Genomic DNA, 19086 nt, shown 5'->3' on the forward strand with positions numbered 1-19086 from the left:
TACATTGCAGTAAGATCATCAGAATTATGACCACAACGGAAATACCGCCAACCTTCCAGTCCGGAGAGGCCCAAATTACAACCTTAACTAAAAATACCACGAGCTACAAGGAAGCTCAGCATCTAAGGGTTCCTGTCACAGGCGGATGCAAAATTCTTGATGCTAGTGTAGGTGCATGTTTGTACACTCCTGTACCTGTTAAAAAGGTACGACGTGAGCACTACGGTATTTACCTGGGTCATCATCAGTTGGTGGCCCGAATCCCCAAAGCCTGGGAGGCAGAGGAGGACCGGAGGAGGCAGATCAGGCCTGCTGCCCCTCACTGTGCTGCCAAGGGGCCGAAGTGACACGTCAGTCGCGGACCGCCTGGTTCTGGATGGGTTGTACCGTGCGCTGGGTTTTGGCGCTTGACAAAAGCCCTAAAGATTGAAGATTAAAGGTGCTCACTTCAGAGCCGCACAACACCTCTCCAGCCTATTTCGTGCCCCCCTGCTCGCCCAGGTTTCCCCCAGAAAACACGCTTGGGCAACGCACCCCCGGCACCCAGCTGCTGCCCCCGGGGATGGGGAAATCGGGGAAAAACGGGGGAAAAAACGGGGGAAAAACGTCCCCGAGCCGCCGGGACCCCCGGGGGGCGCCGGGCAGGGAAGGGGGCTCGGGCTGCCCGCAGCACGGCCCCCGGGGCCGCTCTTACCTCGGGGGCGCGAGGGGTGCGGGGACGGGATGGGGCGGGGGGCTCTGGGGGCGCCCCCTCCGCGCCCCGTCTCCCGCAGCGGGCGGGCGGGGAGGGGAGGGGAGGGGCGGGGAGGGGCGGGCGGCGGAGGGGGCAGGGCCGCTCGCCGCAGTCACCCTCACACGGAGCGCGCCGGGGAGGGGAGAAAAAGGCCCCGCTCCGGCGGAGGGATACAGCGCGCCATATATAGCGGCACGGCGCAGCCGCGCACCCCCAGCACTCCTCGCCGCCGCCGCGCCGGGCAGCAGCAGCAGCAGCAGGAGGAGCAGCAGCAGCAGCAGCGCAGGCAGCAGCAGCAGCCGCCGCCGCCGCCGCTCGTGGTCGCGCAGTTCGTGCCGCCGCCGCCGCGCCATGGTAGGTAGCGCGGCCGCCCGCAGCACCGGGGGCTGGCTGAGGAGAGGGGCGGCCGAGCCGGGCTGTCCCCGGGGAGGGCTGCGGCGCGGGGGCGGCGGGAGGCCGCGGAGCTAACGGCCGTGCCGGGCACCCTGTCCGTCCTTTCTCCCTGCCTTCCCTTCCCTTCCCCCCGTCCCTGCCCTTCTCCCTGCCGCCGCTTCCTTCTCCCCGCGGCGCCGCCCGCCCCGCCTCGCCCTCCGGAAAGGGCCGGGAGCCGCTCCCCGGGGCCGCGGCTCTGCCCCGCTGCGCCCCGGCCCCGGCCGCAGTGCGCACCGAGGGGGGGGGGGGGGGAGAGAGACCGCGCTGCGGCTGCTGCGCCCTCAGCGCCCCCCCCCCCATTCCTCCACGGTACCGTCCCCAAAAACGCAGCCGGGCTGCCCGCATTACATCATGTCTCCTCCTCTTCCTCCCTGCCTCCCGTCGCCTGGCCCCCAGCCGCGGGGGTTGGGGGGGCAGCCGAGCCTCACCCCCCATCCCCCCTCTCCCTTCCAGCCCCCGGGGGTAGGGGATGGGGGGGGATTGGGGCAGGGGATGGGGCATTGGGGCAGGGGGAGCCGCTGCCTTCCCCGCCCGGGGGAGGGAGGGGAGGGGAAGGGGAGGGGAGGGGAAGGGAAGCGGGGCCGCAGTGCAGCACTGCCCGCCGGGCACGGCGCCTGTTGCGCCCCGCGCTGCCCGCCCGACCCCAGCCCCGGGGGTGGCAGCCTGGGGCTGGGGGGCTTCGGGGGGCAGCCCCCCGGCCGGGAGGGGAGGGTTGGGGGTTATATTTTTTTTATTATTATTTTGTTTTTTTTGAGGGGGGAGCGGGCTGCTGTCTCGTCGCTTCCTGGCCATCTGGGTGTCGCTCCGTGCTGCCTCCCCGCCGGGGCAGGCTGACACCGCCGGGACGCGGCTCGGTGGCGGGGCAGGGCGGGGTGGCAGCCCCAGCCCCAGGCACCTTTGTCCCCCAGCACAGCGCTGGTGGCCGCCTGCAGCGAGCCGAGCCCCGAGGACAGCTCCGGCACTGCCGTTTCTTGGTGTGACGCTGGTTTTTGGAGGCATCCGGAGCCCCGAGACACGGGGCAGAAAGCTGGTGCTGCTGGTTGAGGGTTTTGCCGAGGTGTGGCTCCGTTTCCTGTTCTGCAGGGCATTTGGTCTGTTATGTAAATTGCTTAGATGATCTTTAAGGGAAGCCTCATCTTTGCTGGAAAATCGTGAAAAGAGTGGGAGGTCAAGCTGGTTTTTTGAAGACGTTTTCTACAGTATTTTAGCATGACTTAAGAAATGTGAATTTGGTTTTTAACTGCAAGCACTATTTTCTTATCCCCCCTACATGTTGTGAGCTGTTTAATCACTACACACAGACATAAAACACTAAATCTAAAGCTGGCACCTAAATACTGATGATGTCTGTATGTCACTTAACACATCCAACAAGCTTCCAACCATGTTGTTCACCTGTGCAGGGCTTGACAGATCATGTAGCCTGTTAATTCTCCATTGCATTTGTTGCCCTTTGCTGTAGTTACCTGGCTTTTATGTTTGAGATTAATGGTATTTTAGGACAAAAGGGTTGCAAGATGCCTGCTTTCTTTGACCAACAGCATAATTTTTTTGTATTGGTAAAAGCTTTTCAAAGAAGGGAGTCTTATAGGAGCTGGTACTTTATTATCAAATATCCATGTCTAGATAACTAAAATTCAATTTTAGGCTTGTTTTGTTGTTAATGATGAGAGAAATACATGATTTTTTGTGAAGAACCAGCTATCTTAGCCCAATCAATGGAGGCTCTTGCGATGCCCTATCTGTACAGAAAGGGGAGATTTCTGGAAGGATGCGGTCAGCACAGCTGAGCTCTGGAGGAGCGCGTTCAGTTGCCTGCTGCACAGTGCACCTCTGGGTGCAGCACTGGCCTCCTGGTGTGCAGAAGGTCACAGGCGAGCACTTTAAATCTTGGTGTTAGAAGGATGTGCACTGTGGTTTGTGCCTCGGTGGGAGGCATCTTAAGGTGCTTGGCTGAATGAGGGAATAATGTGATGCTTAAACTGGTGTTTTCTTGTCGGATGGTGAAAATCTCTGATACTGAGCAGCATTTCTTCCTGCTACAGCATGGTCCTGTGTGTTAAGCTTACTGTAGGCTGCTGGCTGGACTGCGCTGTGGGGTTGGACTGCTGTAGCGTTAGATCACTAGGTGGCACACTTGCCGTTAGCCCACTGATGTGCTAATACCCCCACGCTCGATTAGGGTCACTGTACTTCTGGAAGTGACATCTGATGTGATGCGAGACTCTAAGCATGTCATTAAGGATTTCATGCCCTTCTGATCAATTACAAGGAGCCTGCCTTGTGTCCTTTGCCTGACCAAATCGGGTTCTTTGAGCCAAAGGATGGCGTATTGTTCTGAATGGGCAGTTCTGGAACATGCTAGTTCTCTGCTTTTGGGAATGGCTGCATTGTGTAGGTGAGTGGAATCCCTTCTTGCAGAGGGAGAATTCCAGGGGTTGAAAGTGTCTTTGTAATGGTAATAATAAATCTCTAAGTTTGAAGGAAGGGCCTTGTGGCTTGACATAGAGGTAAACATTATTCTAAAATATTCTATTCTTCGTGTAGGCTGATCAGCTGACTGAAGAACAGATTGCTGGTAAGTGTCTTAATGATACATACTTTTTGGCTAATTCCTTGTGACTGAAAGAAAATATCTCAAATGTAATGGAATCATCTTTTTTTATTCTCTCTACAATTTCAAATCTATACTAACAATTATTTTAAAAACAAAAATCAAAAGCACTCCCTTTTAAAAAGTTCTGGAATACTATTGGTATGTTCTGTTTCAATGTGGACTGCAGATTATCTGAGCCAAGTGTTTCTACATTTCTTGCAAACAAGTAATTGCTCGAATTTTCAGTGAACTTCTTAGAGCCAAGGCAGAACTAAATCTTTTTTTTTTTCAGGTGAAGAAACTTGAAGTGAAATAGAAAAAAGTAAACCTACAACTGATTTATTACCTGTTAACACAAGCGTTTATTTAAATAACTTCTAACAGTGTCTAACTCAAACTGGTTGAGAGAATAGTATTTGACCTTGTGGAGACCAGTCACACCCACTTGAGGTTGACACTAATTCTTATGTCTGCTGCCTTGTGTTGCCATTTACCACTTATTTTTATTCCTGTAAGTTTGTTAATGGTGAATGGGTGAACTGTTGGGTTCCCCGGCTTATCCCAAACAGCTGCAATTTGTGCTGCAACAGTAATTCAAGCAACACTATGTTGAAATTCATTCACATTGTAATATGATGTTAGTACATTGAAACTTAGGTCATGTGGCTTTGCAGATTTTGTTGGTACTGTAACTATTTCTATTAATATTTGAAAACAAAAATTCTGCCAACACACGGGCAAGTTAAATGTTTCCCAAAATCTTACCAGACGTCTTTCACTGGAATGCAGTTTTGTATGCAGTTTTCTTAGCTGGTGATGTCACTAAACAATGGCGCTGTTTCTGCCTCTAGAGTTCAAGGAAGCCTTTTCCCTGTTTGACAAAGATGGTGATGGTACTATCACAACAAAAGAACTGGGAACTGTCATGAGGTCGTTGGGTCAAAATCCAACAGAAGCAGAATTGCAGGATATGATCAACGAGGTAGATGCTGATGGTAAGTGTTAGAAGGATAGTTCTTAGTGTTGTAAATCATTCTGTGTATGCCCTCCACACTATATAAAGATGATGTTATGATGTGCTCAAAATAAAGTTTAGAAATACTGGATAGAAACTATACTCAGGGGCATCTGTTATTTTGCTTGTTCTCTGCACAGCAAAGATGCTAGCTGCCAAAGTGAGAATCTTAAAGTAAAAAGATGGGCAGAGGCAAAGTTATGCTATTTGTCTTTAATATTTTATGGGTTCCAGGCTTCCTATTGCTATTCAGCTTACCCTGACCTGCATTTAACCTGTGTTTCTACCTAGCTTTTCCATGCATGTTTTGTCAGCCCTTGCTATTCTTAATAGCTGTATTAAGGTCTGGTTCTGTTTAAGGTTGAAGATGTGATTACAATGGAATAACGCTGAACTCAAGAGTTGGAAATGCAACACGGAGAGTATGCATAGTCTAATATAGTGTATTAGATCACTGGTAGATAGGGGGAGCAATTGGAGGCTGTCACTTGGAAAAGCAGGAAAGCCTTCTTGCATCGAAGTTGACCAGAATGGTTCATGTGGATGCCAGAAAGGATGTATGCGGTTTTTCTCTGGGACTCTGCTCAGGCTAGCAGTTACAGAAAGGAAAAGCTTGCTCTGCTTGGTGGTGTCAAGGTTTTGATCTCTTACGTTGGTGGATAGTGACTTTTCTGCAATACTCTGAAGAATGAAAAGTATATTGGCAAGGCTGTGGATTGTCAGTTTGTTAATCAAAACTACTTTTGTGAAAGTGTAAGTTAAACTTAATTGCCAACTAATTTGGATGCAGGTACTGAACCTTCTTGATACTCAGGGTTTGCAGTGATATGTAGAGGTTGTGTATAGTGGCTTCTCCAGGCTGTTCTGCAGTGTTCATAGAATCATAGAATGGTTTGGGTTGGAAGGGACCTTAAAGATGACCCAGTTCCAACCCCCCTGCCATGGGCAGGGACACCTCCCACCAGAGCAGGTTGCGTGAAGCCCCATCCAGCCTGGCCTTGAACACCTCCAGGGATGGGGCATCCACAGCTTCTCTGGGCGACCTCTTCCAGTGCCTCACCACCCTCATAAAGGAAGACATTCTTCACTCTATCAAATACAAATCTACTTTCATTCAGTTTAAAGCCATGTTGCACTGGCAGATTAAAATTGGAAGTAGAGTGAGGACTTGAGATATGTCCTGCCCATATGTTTAAATTTGCTTCATAGCAGAGTGATTTGCTAATATTCTGCACGTTCATTGAGAATTTTCTGAAGCTGTGTGTAAGACCTGTGTTCTGACTTAGCTGGTAGATGAAGTTGGCCATGATGATAAACAGCTCCATATGTCTTAATCTGGGATCCCTAAACTGCAAAGCTTTTCTTAATGATGCAGTTAAATGAATGCAGTTTAAATTTACCCAGTGAGTTTGCATGTTTCCCTGGGGCAAAAGGTAGATCTTAGTAACATGGTGAATGCTTAATGCTTTGTTTTGGCATGTAGGGATAGATCATGACTATGCTAACCTACTTTGTGTAGCTTGAAAGAACTTTGCTGCTTTACCATACTTATCTGTTTCTTATTATTTATCAGCCTTGAGCAGCCTCAAGTTTGAGTCTTTACTTTGAACTAGAACTTAATCTTATGGATGAGGCCTGAACACTGGTGGGGATTTTCAGTTTTGCGGTGCAAGACACTATGGTTATCAGAAATAACAAATGAAAGTTCTTCTAATGTCAGTTGTTTGCAGATACTTCTTGGACCTTAAAGTTGTATATTACTTCTGTGGTATACAACATAGGCTGATAAAGTTGATTTTGAACAAGGAAACAAGTATTTATGAACAGTGTGATTAAGAACTTTCTCAAATTTTAGATGTCATGGAGTTGTAGTGCCAGCTTTAATGTATTTGCTTCTGGAATCTCCCACAGTATTTGTTAGATTGTAAACAAGCTAAGTGATTAATTTTGGAGACTGGTTTTAAGTAAAGGCGAACCTTATCAAATCTTACCTGTTAACCTGGGAATATCAGACTGATATTTTATGTGCAACCTGGGTGGGCAATGGTATGGCTTGATTTGGAAAGAAAGCAGTTGACTTTGTGCTGAAACACTGGGGTGGAAGTGGCTGTTGCACATTGTAAAAGCAAACAGGCAATGGTAACAAGTTAAGGAAAACATATGGTTCTTCTATAGGAATAGTTTAGAGAGTACCTGTCAGTCTGATTCTTGTCACTGGCTAAATTAAAGGCCAGATTCTTTTGTGCTCAAAACAAGCATGGAAGTTTAATTTTGGAAGTTTGTTTCCATTAAGGCAATGGCACTATCGACTTTCCTGAATTCTTAACCATGATGGCCAGAAAAATGAAGGACACAGACAGCGAGGAAGAAATCCGTGAGGCATTCCGAGTCTTTGACAAGGTATTCTTGGATCTTCAAATATTCCTTAGAAGCAGTAATGATGCTTATCTTTTCCTCTGTGTTCTCTCATCTTGTCTGAAAGGAAAAACCTCATAGCAGAGGCAGGAGAATTTGTAGCAGAGCAGGCCCTGTTCTATGGCAGAGCAGGCTGGTTGTATCCACTTAAACAGCAGTGCTAAACTTGAGGCTTTTCCAGGAAGAAAACTTTCTGGCCTTTTAAGAGCAGATATGAGCAGAACTTGATGCTTGGGGGGTGAAGGGGTCTTGTACAGAAGATTACAAAAATACCTTTTGATTTTGGGGAATTGCAGAAATATTCGCATGGGTGTGCAAGGTATTATGAAAGCTTCTGAAGCTGTCACCAGTATTTACAGGCACAAGGGGTGCTTGTAATAGACAAGGCAGCATGTTGTCTTAAACATGCAGGCTTTGAAGTTACTTTCAGGAAAACTTGAGCTCAACTCCCACCTTCATTAAAGTTAACCTAGGTGTACATGATAAAAGTTCTGATGAGCTATTTTTAGAACAGGGGTTCCCCTCTTTGGATCGTTTGGGTATGACAGTTACTACAAGAGACCTGTGCTGTACAGTGGCTGGTGCAGCTGCTAAGCTAATGCATATGCATGCATGGAAGGTCTCTTTCCAATTTCTGTGGAAAAAGAGCCAGTCTCTGGTCCTTTGCTGGAAGGTGTTTTAGAGCAGATGTTTGATTGTTTACTTAGTACTTCCCCCAGGTTTATTTCTGCAGCTGAGGTTGGTGAGTGGTGGCTGATGTGACACCATCTAAGCTCCTGCTCTAAGCTAGTGTGTTCTTCGTGTAGACAGAAGACAATTCATGAAATGGCTAGATATCAGAACTTAGAGCATATATAAATAATGGAATGCTGACTTAAAATTGTTACTCTTTTTGCCACTATTGTTGTCACAACTGCTTATGAGTGAAATTAAAGTGTTTTCTTTGAAGGTGTGATTTGTTCTAGATCTTATATAAGAAGCCTAACTTAGCTGCCCACAGTCTGATTATAGAAGCAGTGTTTTCATGGAATAGAAAGCTGACTTTATACTTGCTGGTGGGGAACTAGTCCTTTAGTTGCTTAGGCAGCAGAGAAATGAAAACACTTTTTCTAACAATCTTTCAAAAATAAAATCAAGAAACATTAAAATACCTTATAACAGCTGTGAATCCAGCATACAGTTACTCTTACAGTACAATAATTAGAGAAGATTTTGTTGGGAAGCATGCTTCATAAGGTGATAGGACTGATCCACACTGTAGGGGTACGCAGTGTACTGGATCTGTATGTCTGTCCTATGAACTATAAGGCTAGTTTAAAAGCAGTCCCTAGAAACCTAGGTGTAGTTTCAGAGTAGATCAGTGTCAGGATTGTTGATCATAATCTTGTGAAACTTTCCCCGCAGGATGGCAATGGTTATATCAGTGCGGCAGAGCTACGTCATGTTATGACAAACTTAGGAGAAAAGCTAACAGATGAAGAAGTAGACGAAATGATCAGAGAAGCAGACATTGATGGGGATGGGCAAGTCAACTATGAAGGTAAAACAGCTTATCTTGACTCATACTCATTACTCAGGTTGAGTGAAGGTGTACTGAATAAGCCATCATTTTCTAGTATTTGGAGACACAGTTTATTCAGTTGTCCACTTCTGTGGAGGAAAAACTAACTTCCACTGCATCTAATGTTTGTTATGCCAAGTATGTTTAAGATTTATGATAGTTGAAAGTACTCCAGAGATGATAAATCAGTGACTTTTTGTCTTTTCAGAATTCGTACAGATGATGACTGCAAAGTGAAGAGACCTCCTTTACACCTTTTTTCCTCTAGAAGAATCAAATTGAATCTTTTACTTACCTCTTGCAAAAAAAATGTTCATTTATTCATTCTGTTTCTGTATAGCAAAACTGAATGTCAAAATACCTTCTGTCCACAAACTGCATGTAATGGTTGGTGGTCCTGTCCCCAAAAGATCAAGTTAAACATCAGTTTTACAATATAAATAATTGTACTACCTTGAAAATAAAAAAAAAAAAAAAGGAAGCACTTAGTGAACTCAAAAGTTCCATTTGCTAATGACTATTACACTGTTTGGGCTGGCCAGTTTTTCATGCATGCAGCTTGACAATTGAGCACAGTCAGACATTTGTATAAAAAGGAAAAAAAACAACCTAAAAGATCCACTCTTTTCTTCAACAGTGGATTCTAGATCAATTTGTAGTATAAATTGTCATAGCTGGTTTACTTTAAAATTGGTTTATACCTCAGGATGGTATGCAGCAAAAATGGTTGAAGGATGCAAAACTTAGAGAAAATGCCCTAAAGGTTGAATGGTTCTCCTGTACGTAGCAGTGTGCTCCAAAAAATACGATGATCTTAACTATGGATGGCATGTCTGTGTTAAAATATTGGTTTAACATTGTCTGCATTGCACTATAGTGAAACGGGTGTCGGCTGTTACCGTTCACAAAATTTTTAAAAGAAACCTTCACCAAGGGAGCATCTTTGGACTCTCATATTTTTAAAACCTTCTGTACCATGACTTGGAGCTGGCGGAGTAGCCTGTGGACTTCAGCACAACTATCAACATTGCTGTTCAAGACATTACAATTTATGTCCATTCCAAGTTGTAAATGCTAGTCTTTTTTTCCAATAAAAGACCATTAACTTAAAGGTGGTGTTAAATGCTTTGTAAAGCTAAAATATATATATAATTGAGATAATAAACCAAAAAAGCAGTAGGAGGGAAGCGTTTCTATGAATGACTTGCTGCTAAATTATAATGCACATGTATGCAATAAGTTATCCCCTATCTTTTCGAGATGGCAAGAACTGACCTCCTGTAACCCAAGACCTTTGCTATAAATAAATGAACTTGTGCTTGCCTTTCATATTACGACAATGTTAATTTAGTTGGTCTCAAAGTCGTGTAATGCTGACTCGTCAACTATCAGCAGAGAAGTAACACCTCATTTCACTAAAGTGGAGAGCTCTCAGCATGCATGTTGATACTGGGGGAACATGGATAGATTGCGATGTTTTTTTTGACAGGTTATAGAAACCAGTTGGAGCACTTAAACAGCATGGACTTCATAGATATCTATGATTCTCAAACATGCCAAAAATGCATTTCTCTACCCACAGAAAGAAATGGACATTTCTCTTACAATGTTTAGAAAACAAAAGCCTTTTTGGAAACTGGGGCTATTATGTCTTGACTATCTTCTCAAACACTTGCATGAATTTTATGGGGTGGAGAAGAGGACTAGGGTTAATTTAAAAACAGTCTTGTTACTTCTGCTTTGCATGCACTAGCAATGCTTAGTCATTCCAGGTCTTTGAGTAAGTGTTCTCTGATCCTTCAGCTTCCCTATGAATGAGTAGCAAAGCAGCTGTGTTCACTCTTCTTTGTTTTGGAAGAATGCTTTTTTTTTTTTTTAATAGCAGAGCCTCCATGTGGAAGGCTTTTATGCTTGGGAGGGAGGGACTACAGCTTTGTTACTTGACTGTAAGTCTGTTTCCAAATATAACTGGAGCTGCAAACCTTAATTGCTTAATTGCCTTTGGTTCTGGAGAGTATTGATACTATCTCTTGAGAGAGATGCAAGTCTCCATTCATCCTGTCTAACTGAGGTGCCTGTGTTAAGAACTTGGTTGCTTGAAACGCAGCCTCACTCAGTGGGGGTAAAGAGATGCCTCCAGAAGGCAATCGAGACTATCTGCCTTCAGTGATTTGTTTTTTACTTTTTATTCCTGGTTGTTGCTGGGGGGAGTTCTGGGTGACTAGGTACCCAGACACCTTAACCAAGTGCCTGAAAGTTAGATGGGCTGAATCTAGGCAGTTGTTCAGATCTCTAGTTGTAAAGGCTTTTGCTATGGCTGCGTATGCTGTCATAACAAACTGGCTGCTGTGATGAGAATGCCTGACTGCCACTTGAAAGTAGAGCCTTGCATGGCAGCTGCAGACTGCTTCTTTGGCAGTGCCTGGGAGTGGCTGCCCTGAGTCTGTAGACCAGCTTTGAACGAGAATGTACTGAGGGACAGGCAAGGTAGGAGCAAGGGTTGCTGCTCTGAACTAATTACTTCTGCCTGAGTGTGCAGAGATCTCATCTAGTAGGTAAATGCTTCTTACCATCTATCTGTCATTCACTCACGGTTGGTAGGGTAGTTCATTTAAGAACAGCTGCTTTTAGCTTATTCAGTGTGCTCTGTGCTTGCTAGCAAAGAGACCTCATTCCTGCAAGAGGTTCTTGGCTTGATTAGAAATTGTCTGGCAGTGTGCAGTGTTGGTATGCCCTGTAACTGAATCTGCCTGGAGGTATCTAATTATTAACTGACTTCAGTACCACATCAACCTCGAGTAAATGTATCCTCTGTACAGGACTTTAGCTCTGTTCCTTTCTGCATAGTGAATATCTAGAGAAATGAAACAGTGTCATCGAGGACTTTTTTCTTTTTTTTTTTTTTTGTGGGTGTGTGCGTGTGGCTTTGGCTTTTTCCAAATGTGAAAGTGTGGGCTGGATACACTTGGTGCATGGCTTAGAAACATGGGACTGGAAAGAACTTCCTGGGTCATCAGATCCAGTCCCCTGCTATTGCAGGCAACCGTGTCATATAATCCTTTTAATAAACTGATCAAGCTTAACCACCTGCTTGTAAGTGGCTTGTTTTCATGGAAGTTCTGTAACTCATGTTGCTCTCAACTGATGCAAGTAATATATGAAATATGAAGTTAATCAAAAGGTCCTCCAGCTTAGCTTCAGGTTTATCATTACACTTATTTAACTGAATTTCTCAACCATGTTTTTCTTTGCACAACACTCAGGAAAGTGTTGAATATTTACACCCCCTTGTTATGAATAAGAGTTGGTGTGCTTGCTTATTTTTTTTAATGAAAAAGATGGATGTCTGGCTTGTTGAAACTTGTTAGATATGTTAATTGTCAAGGCAAGAAACAATTGAGTTGTATTTGATACATAAATTTAAGGCTAGATTATACATAACCATTTTTAAAATACATCAACTTGCAGTGTAGTTTTATATTTAATACTGAAATTGTACTGCTAAAGTTTAAACTGCTGTTAATCATATTCCTCTTCTGATCATAATGAAAAAATAAAGGGTAAGAAAATGCTTAACATAGATTATTCATTATCATGCTTATTTTATTAACTCAGGCACACACATCCTGAAGCGTCTCCAGGTACGGGGCATTTGTTTTGTTTGGTGGGGTGGGATAAAGCGGAGGAGGGGGGTTACTGATGTGATGATGGGAGACTCTCATTCCCACAATTTGTCCCACTTCTGCAGCTTCAGAAACTGATGCTGTCAAGAATCGATGAAGAAGTTAGCCTACACCTTACTGATGCATTAAATGTGCGTGTGGGTGCAGGTCTGACCTGTGGGTACTGCACAGTGCTGCTGCTGACAGTCCCCGTGCCCTGCACAGATCAGTGGGAGGGGGAGAGGCTCTATCTTGGTCCCCTATGGCAGTAAACATGATGTGAATGCAGGTGTCTGTTCCCAGGTGGCACCAAATTAAACTAAAAGACAGTCTTGGAGTTTAGAACTAACAGTTGTATGGCTTGCTTTTTCCATACCCTGGAACTAACTGGACCATCTGCCTTACTGCAATCCAATTAGGGTGGGGGGTTTTGTTTTTTAAGGTTCAGTGACTAACTGAAATTTGACAAAGTACTGTGGCAAGACCACAGTGTGTCTTCTAACCATAAACATCTAGTAGTCAACTGAAGATAAGTGATAAAGACTGGTGCCATGTATCTCCTGACTGACATTTAGGAGAGCAGACGATAAACATTTAAATAGAACAGGTGCACCCTTAAAATCAGTAAGACAAATGTGTGTGATATTTGTGGATTTTTACACAACAGGGTTGCAATTCCAATATATATTTATATATTTTTAAAATCCAAACATCAGATTTTGAAGTAATTAAGTAGATAATGAGCTGCATGTGGATTTGGAGCTCCAAGGAGCCCTGATGTTATTTGCTATTAAAAAAAAATATATGTATGAAGGCCCAAGCACTTAAAGGATTGATGTTATATGCTTCTAAGCACCCCTATCAGCAGGTTACCCCTATCAGTAAAGCATTCAGAGGATATCTGTAATAATTGATAATTGAATTAAAGTTTGATATTAATAAATCCAGTTCTGGATGAAGTGGCCAAATATCCCCAATAAATGACAGAGCTGGTGATTAGGTAGAGGCTGACAAAATCTATTTAAGCCCCTGGATGATTAAGCACAGCTGGTACCTAGTACTAAATGAGTGCCGGCGTTGCTCTCCTTCCTGCTGCTAACAGGCAGGACCAGCACAGAGCCAGTCAGCCTGCCCTGCTCCCATCCCTGCAGCATCGACCAGGAGCCTTTTCTTGCTTCCCTGAGCGCTGCTTTGCTCTGCAGAGGCAAGAACACACTTCAGAAAGCAGCATGTCCCTTCCTGGCATCAAACTGCTCAAGTCCACAAGGGAAAAAAAAAAAACATTTGCTACAGAAAGGGAGCATCCTGCAGCAGGAGGTTCCAGATCCCTGTGCAGACAGAAGCTGAGTGACACCAGCAATATATAGTGATGTTAAAAAGGAAAAAAAAAAAAAAAAAAAAAAAGACTCCCAATATTTCCACAACAGACTAATAAAGAGGTTGCAAGTTACTCTGTCCAGCATCACTAGAGGTGTTGGGCAAAGCTGGCTGTAGCTGGCAGCAAGGACTGCAGCCTCGTACACAGTAATTTCTTGCTCTGGTCTTTCACAGAAACGTCATTGACTGTGAAATCTTGTATAAATCTCAGAAAAGTCACTTTCATCTCAGTTGCCTCAGATATCAACATGTGGAGAAATACTGAAATAATTACTCACAGAACAGTCTTTTTCTGGCAATAATGTATCTTTTAAGATAATTAATGGTTCAAGTACAATATGAAAACTGAGCTAATCACCTAAAAATGAATCAAAATATGTTCTGAATAGTTTATTTTATTCCTATATCTCTAAATATGAAGTTTGAAAAAAAAGATTCTTGAACAAATGTCCTATTTGCCCTATCAGCTGCAGCATTTAGAATGAACACAATATTCCAATAGGAACCAATTCAATCAACTGAGCAAGCCGTAAAAAGACATAGGGTATTATTCCCCTTTTTCTAGGCTGCAGTGGGATTGGCAATAGCAATGCTGACAGCACAGCAGTGCCGTAGTTATTCTGATAAATCGATATGGTGAAAAAAATGGATAAGGCGAGAGAAAAAAAGGAGCATACCTCTGCATGGGCCTGCTTTGTGGCCTTGTCTCATGGAGTATTTGTTGCCCACAAATCTATAAATACTCAACTGTGAGCTCTCTGAACACTACGTTTTTCTAGCAGTGGTAGTGTCCACCCTCAAACAAACAGAAAACCAACAAACAGTCAAAAACTCTGCCACCACGTGTAGGTCTGTGTACTATGTATACCTGAAAGCACAGCCTGGAAAAGCCAGCTGTAAACCTTTTGCAGTTCAGAACTTGCCAAATGTCCTATTTATTAAGCTCTGCTTATTCTGAGCTTTCTTTACAAATACATTAAAAGGAACAATTTCCTCCAGACATCTTGGTAGGAGACAAAACATACCCAGGACTTCAGATGGCTTTTTACTGAATCTCTTTTATTAGGTAAAATACTATAAGAATGAATATTTAGCTCCACAGGTATCTGTGTGCGACATCAAAATTATCAGGGATTTTGGTATAAAATGTTAGCAATAGTTTCAAATAGCCTATTTGTTTCATTAGACATTAATAGACCAAAAATTCCTGTATGTGTCCACCAGGTACTCTGACAATCAGACTCACAGTGAGCATGATGCTGTCCTACCCTACACATCTGGACTACAGACAGGTTAATTCCATCAGTACATCCAGTTAACAAGTAAAACATCTTTACACCACCAATTAGGATGCCATGTTCTACAGCACAGCTAACATAAGCATTGATAAAATGTGAAAACTGCCTTTCCAATGTATTTTCTATCAAATTGACTTCTGGAGAGGAAAGTATACAACTTGTTCACTAGCTTAAGTTACTATTCTTTTGTATATTGCACATTTGTACACTGAAAATACTATGACAAAATAATGGTCTTAAGACTACAGAACTAAGCACTCAAAATTTAGAAAATGCCCAATTAAGGTTATCTGTGAAATGCCAGTTTGGGCTGTTGCAGATGTGATTGCAAAAGATTAAGACACCGTCTTGGCTTATAGATCCTCCTACTATGCTTCCCACAGGATTTTTGCATGAAGTTTATTAAATACTTCTTTTCAACTTTCTGAATGCATTATTCCATACTCAAGTCACTTCCCACTGCACAGCTCTTGTTCTGAGGACAGAATTAGTAGTTTCTTCGTTTTTTCCGATGGCACTGAAGTAGCCGAGTGCCTCACAAATACCGCTTTCATTTTTATGACACATACTGCTTTCTTTTTTCATGGCTTTTCATGGCACACAGTGAAGTAAGGACACCCTCCTTTAACAGAAAGAACCGAGGTATGGTCACTGAAGTCCACGGTAGCATTATCAGAGAGCCCAGTTAGAGACACTTAAATTTTTCAGAGCTACTATCTCAAGCTATGCATGGCACAATCCCATCGGTACCAGGGAGCTTCCTTCATGGCTGAAAATCTGTCTAAGCTGGGTCAGGCAGTTGTCAAATGATGTACATAGAGGAAGCACCAACCCATACAGAGCTAAGTTCACAAGAAAACAGATCAGCTGCACAGTTTTTTTCACAGCACCACCCCGATTCATGCTCAGAGCAGCTCCCCTTGTGCCAGGAAAGAGGAAGGAGCTGAAATAAATTACAGGATTTCATGTTAAAACCACATTGTAAGGGGGTTGGAAGGGAAGTAGGCAAAGAAAAGTGGTACAGAAACTCAATTCTGGCACTCCCTAACTCCGAGGCTTAGCTTTGCCCTTTCCCTGCTGTTTCAATCCTCTACTTTACTACTCACTCACAGCAGCGTGAAACCGAACTGCGCTCCCAGCACAGGAAACTCCACCATGCAGCATCCCAGGGACACCCCCTGTGTCACCCCAAGCCTCAGCCCGCAGGTTCAGCACAGGCCTGAGGTGACCCAGCCCATGGCTTTCGTGGGTACTCGTTGACTGCAGAGCAAGGGTGGCTTCGGGGGCTGTCGGAGGTACTTGGGGCTGCAGGAGACTGGGAGTTGGGGGCTGTAGGTTCCTACGCTCATCCACTGACACCCTGACCCCATAGCAGCTATCCTGTGCCTCTTCTGCCCCCTCCCTCATCTCAGATTTATTCTCTACCCTCATCAGAGCCAGTTTGTTCCTCTTTTCTTCATTTTCTTGTCCCATGGTCCTCACCCCTTTTTCACCCTATCAGCCAATCTATTTCTTTAACCAGGGCTGCCAATGACACAGATCTTCCAGATCTCCATTCCCACAAGCAGCCACCAAATTTTTCATCCTAACCTGCTGGTTTCTCACCAAGTAACTTTCACCTCTGTGCTGCCCGAGATGGGGCAAGCACTCAAGTCAGAGTGTAGAAAAAAGTCCCCCCTGTGATCAGCTCGTTTTGGGTTGTAGACAGACCTGAGCCCCACTTAGCTTTCAGCGGCCGAGAGCTGTGGCTGCAAAACAAGAGACAGAGCAATTTCCCCCAGGCTTCAGGCTGGGGGTGCCTGGTCTGGGGGTATCTGGGATGTTAAATGTCTCATCTCTATTTCTTAGAGCCACAAGTTGCCTGTTCTGCAAAGAACACCTAACTGAACTTAATTCTGCTAACAGATAGCTCTAGAGTAGGAGATGCAGTTACTATTTACTAAACTGATGCAGCAGTACACCCATGCAAAAAACTACAAGTAGGAAGCTCTCAGCTACAGATGTATGCCTGCAGAAAGAGTCACATAATGTCTGATTGCACTATTAAATTATTATGGTAGTTTGAAGTTTTATGAAGCAATAGTTCTAATAATGCCGTTTTAGTACTCTGTACTTAGACACATTAGACCCGCTTCAATACAGTAGGTAGTCACTATATGGGGGAAAATAACCTTCCTTCATCAATGTGGCAAAAAACTTCTTCATATAAAAGCTATTGCCATTAGTGAATACGTATAAATGAAAAAGTGAAATCTAATAATATATACACCTGGGTAGATTACATTGCTTACTATGAAATAATGCAACATACTTCAGTGCTTCTACTTTTAACAGGGTAGAGAAGAATTCAGATTCTTATTCATGATTAATATCCTTCATATGTAAATGACTTCAAACTGCCAGTCAAATGGTGCTATTAATTTAAGGATGAAGTACTGAACTAATCTGTTTCAGATTTTTTATTATCTATCTCACGTGTCCTAATCTCTCATGTAGCTTTAGTTCCTAGGATATTACCCAAGGGTTATAGAATCTACTTGTATAGCAATGAAGACTTTTTTTTTAGTGATTTACAGACTTTTAAGATAGTGTAGACCAAATTCCATACTAAATTAATTTGATCAGTTAAGACAATAAGTGGAGCAGGCATTAATTGGTCATATTGGCTGAACTGCTGAGAAAATGGAACCACTTTTTTGGGCTATGGATTGAGTGCATAATATTGACTGCTAGTTCTGCAGCAAAAACATTCTAACTCTATTGGATTGGTAAGTTTTTATTATTGTTATTATTATTATTTTTGCCAGAACTAGAAACACAAAATGATTCCCCCCTGTACTCGGCTCTAGTGAGGCCGCACCTCGAGTACTGTGTTCAGTTTTGGGCCCCTCACTACAAGAAGGACATCGAGGTGCTTGAGCGGGTGCAGAGAAGGGCGACGAAGCTGGTGAGGGGCCTGGAGAACAAGTCCTACGAGGAGCAGCTGAGGGAGCTGGGCTTGTTCAGCCTGGAGAAGAGGAGGCTCAGGGGCGACCTTATCGCTCTCTATAGGTACCTCAAGGGAGGCTGTAGCGAGGTGGGGGTTGGTCTGTTCTCCCACGTGCCTGGTGACAGGACGAGGGGGAATGGGCTTAAGTTGAGCCAGGGGAGTTTTAGGTTAGATGTTAGGAAGAACTTCTTCACTGAAAGGGTTGTTAGGCATTGGAACAGGCTGCCCAGGGAAGTGGTGGAGTCACCATCCCTGGAAGTCTTCAAAAGACGTTTAGATGTAGAGCTTAGGGATATGGTTTAGTGGGGACTGTTAGCGTTAGGTCAGAGGTTGGACTCAATGATCTTGAGGTCTCTTCCAACCTAGAAATTCTGTGATTCTGTGATTTGATATCCCACTACTCCCAAGTCACTGTCTCCTGAATCCCTGATAAAGGTCTCTGCTCACCCTAAAGACCACTGGCACCTCTGTTTTTTGCAGTGAAGTTTTCAAAGTTCTTGGACATGTTTGTAAGCTTTCCAAGACAAACATACAGATTTTATAATGAATTGAGTACACTTTGTTTTGAGTGAATAGGTTGCTGTTAAATATTTCGGTCTGGGACTTGACCCACTTTGCAGTTTATCACCTTACAGAAAAATTTATCCCAGTTTTATATTTCCAGATATGAAAATATCCATTGCTCTTTTCAGTGAAAATCAGCAAAGGCCTCACCCTACCATCTTCTTCTGTTCCTGCACTACCAGCTTGGTGTCCATGAACCATGGCAATTAAACAGGATTAGATGAACAAAGCAGATTCATCATTAGCTCAGAATTTCTTTGATTCTGGAGATGTAGGTCAGACCAAATTTTACAAAATGAGGTTTTGTGGTTTCATTTAGTTTTTTATTATACCCTAAAAAAAAAAAAAAAAAAAAAAAAAAGCAATGAAAATAATAAAAAAATGTTTAAAAGGAAAAAAAGTGTTACTGGTATAAGTAAGGCAGGAAAGCTGGACTGATGGGCT

General features: G+C 43.8%; 1 protein-coding gene across 2 annotated transcripts; it reads left to right on the plus strand.

Annotated features, from left to right (window-relative positions):
* The first annotated feature begins 547 nt into the window (after positions 1 to 547).
* Positions 548 to 10081, plus strand: CALM1 (calmodulin 1). 2 transcript variants are annotated; one of them, XM_084522753.1, is made up of 6 exons: positions 548 to 1087; positions 3713 to 3743; positions 4613 to 4756; positions 7070 to 7176; positions 8596 to 8731; positions 8961 to 10081. In XM_084522753.1, exons 1-6 carry the CDS (start codon positions 563 to 565, stop codon positions 8987 to 8989), a joined length of 972 nt encoding a protein of 323 aa, XP_084378879.1. In that variant the 5' UTR covers positions 548 to 562; the 3' UTR covers positions 8990 to 10081. The 2 variants fall into 2 exon arrangements, with proteins under 2 accessions (XP_084378879.1, XP_084378880.1); XM_084522754.1 differs by lacking the exon at positions 3713 to 3743 and having other exon boundaries at positions 829 to 1087; positions 4572 to 4756.
* Positions 10082 to 19086: the final 9005 nt, after the last annotated feature.

Source organism: Aythya ferina, assembly GCF_964211825.1.
Source record: "Aythya ferina genome assembly, chromosome: 5".
NCBI classification, from domain to species: Eukaryota; Metazoa; Chordata; class Aves; order Anseriformes; family Anatidae; genus Aythya; species Aythya ferina.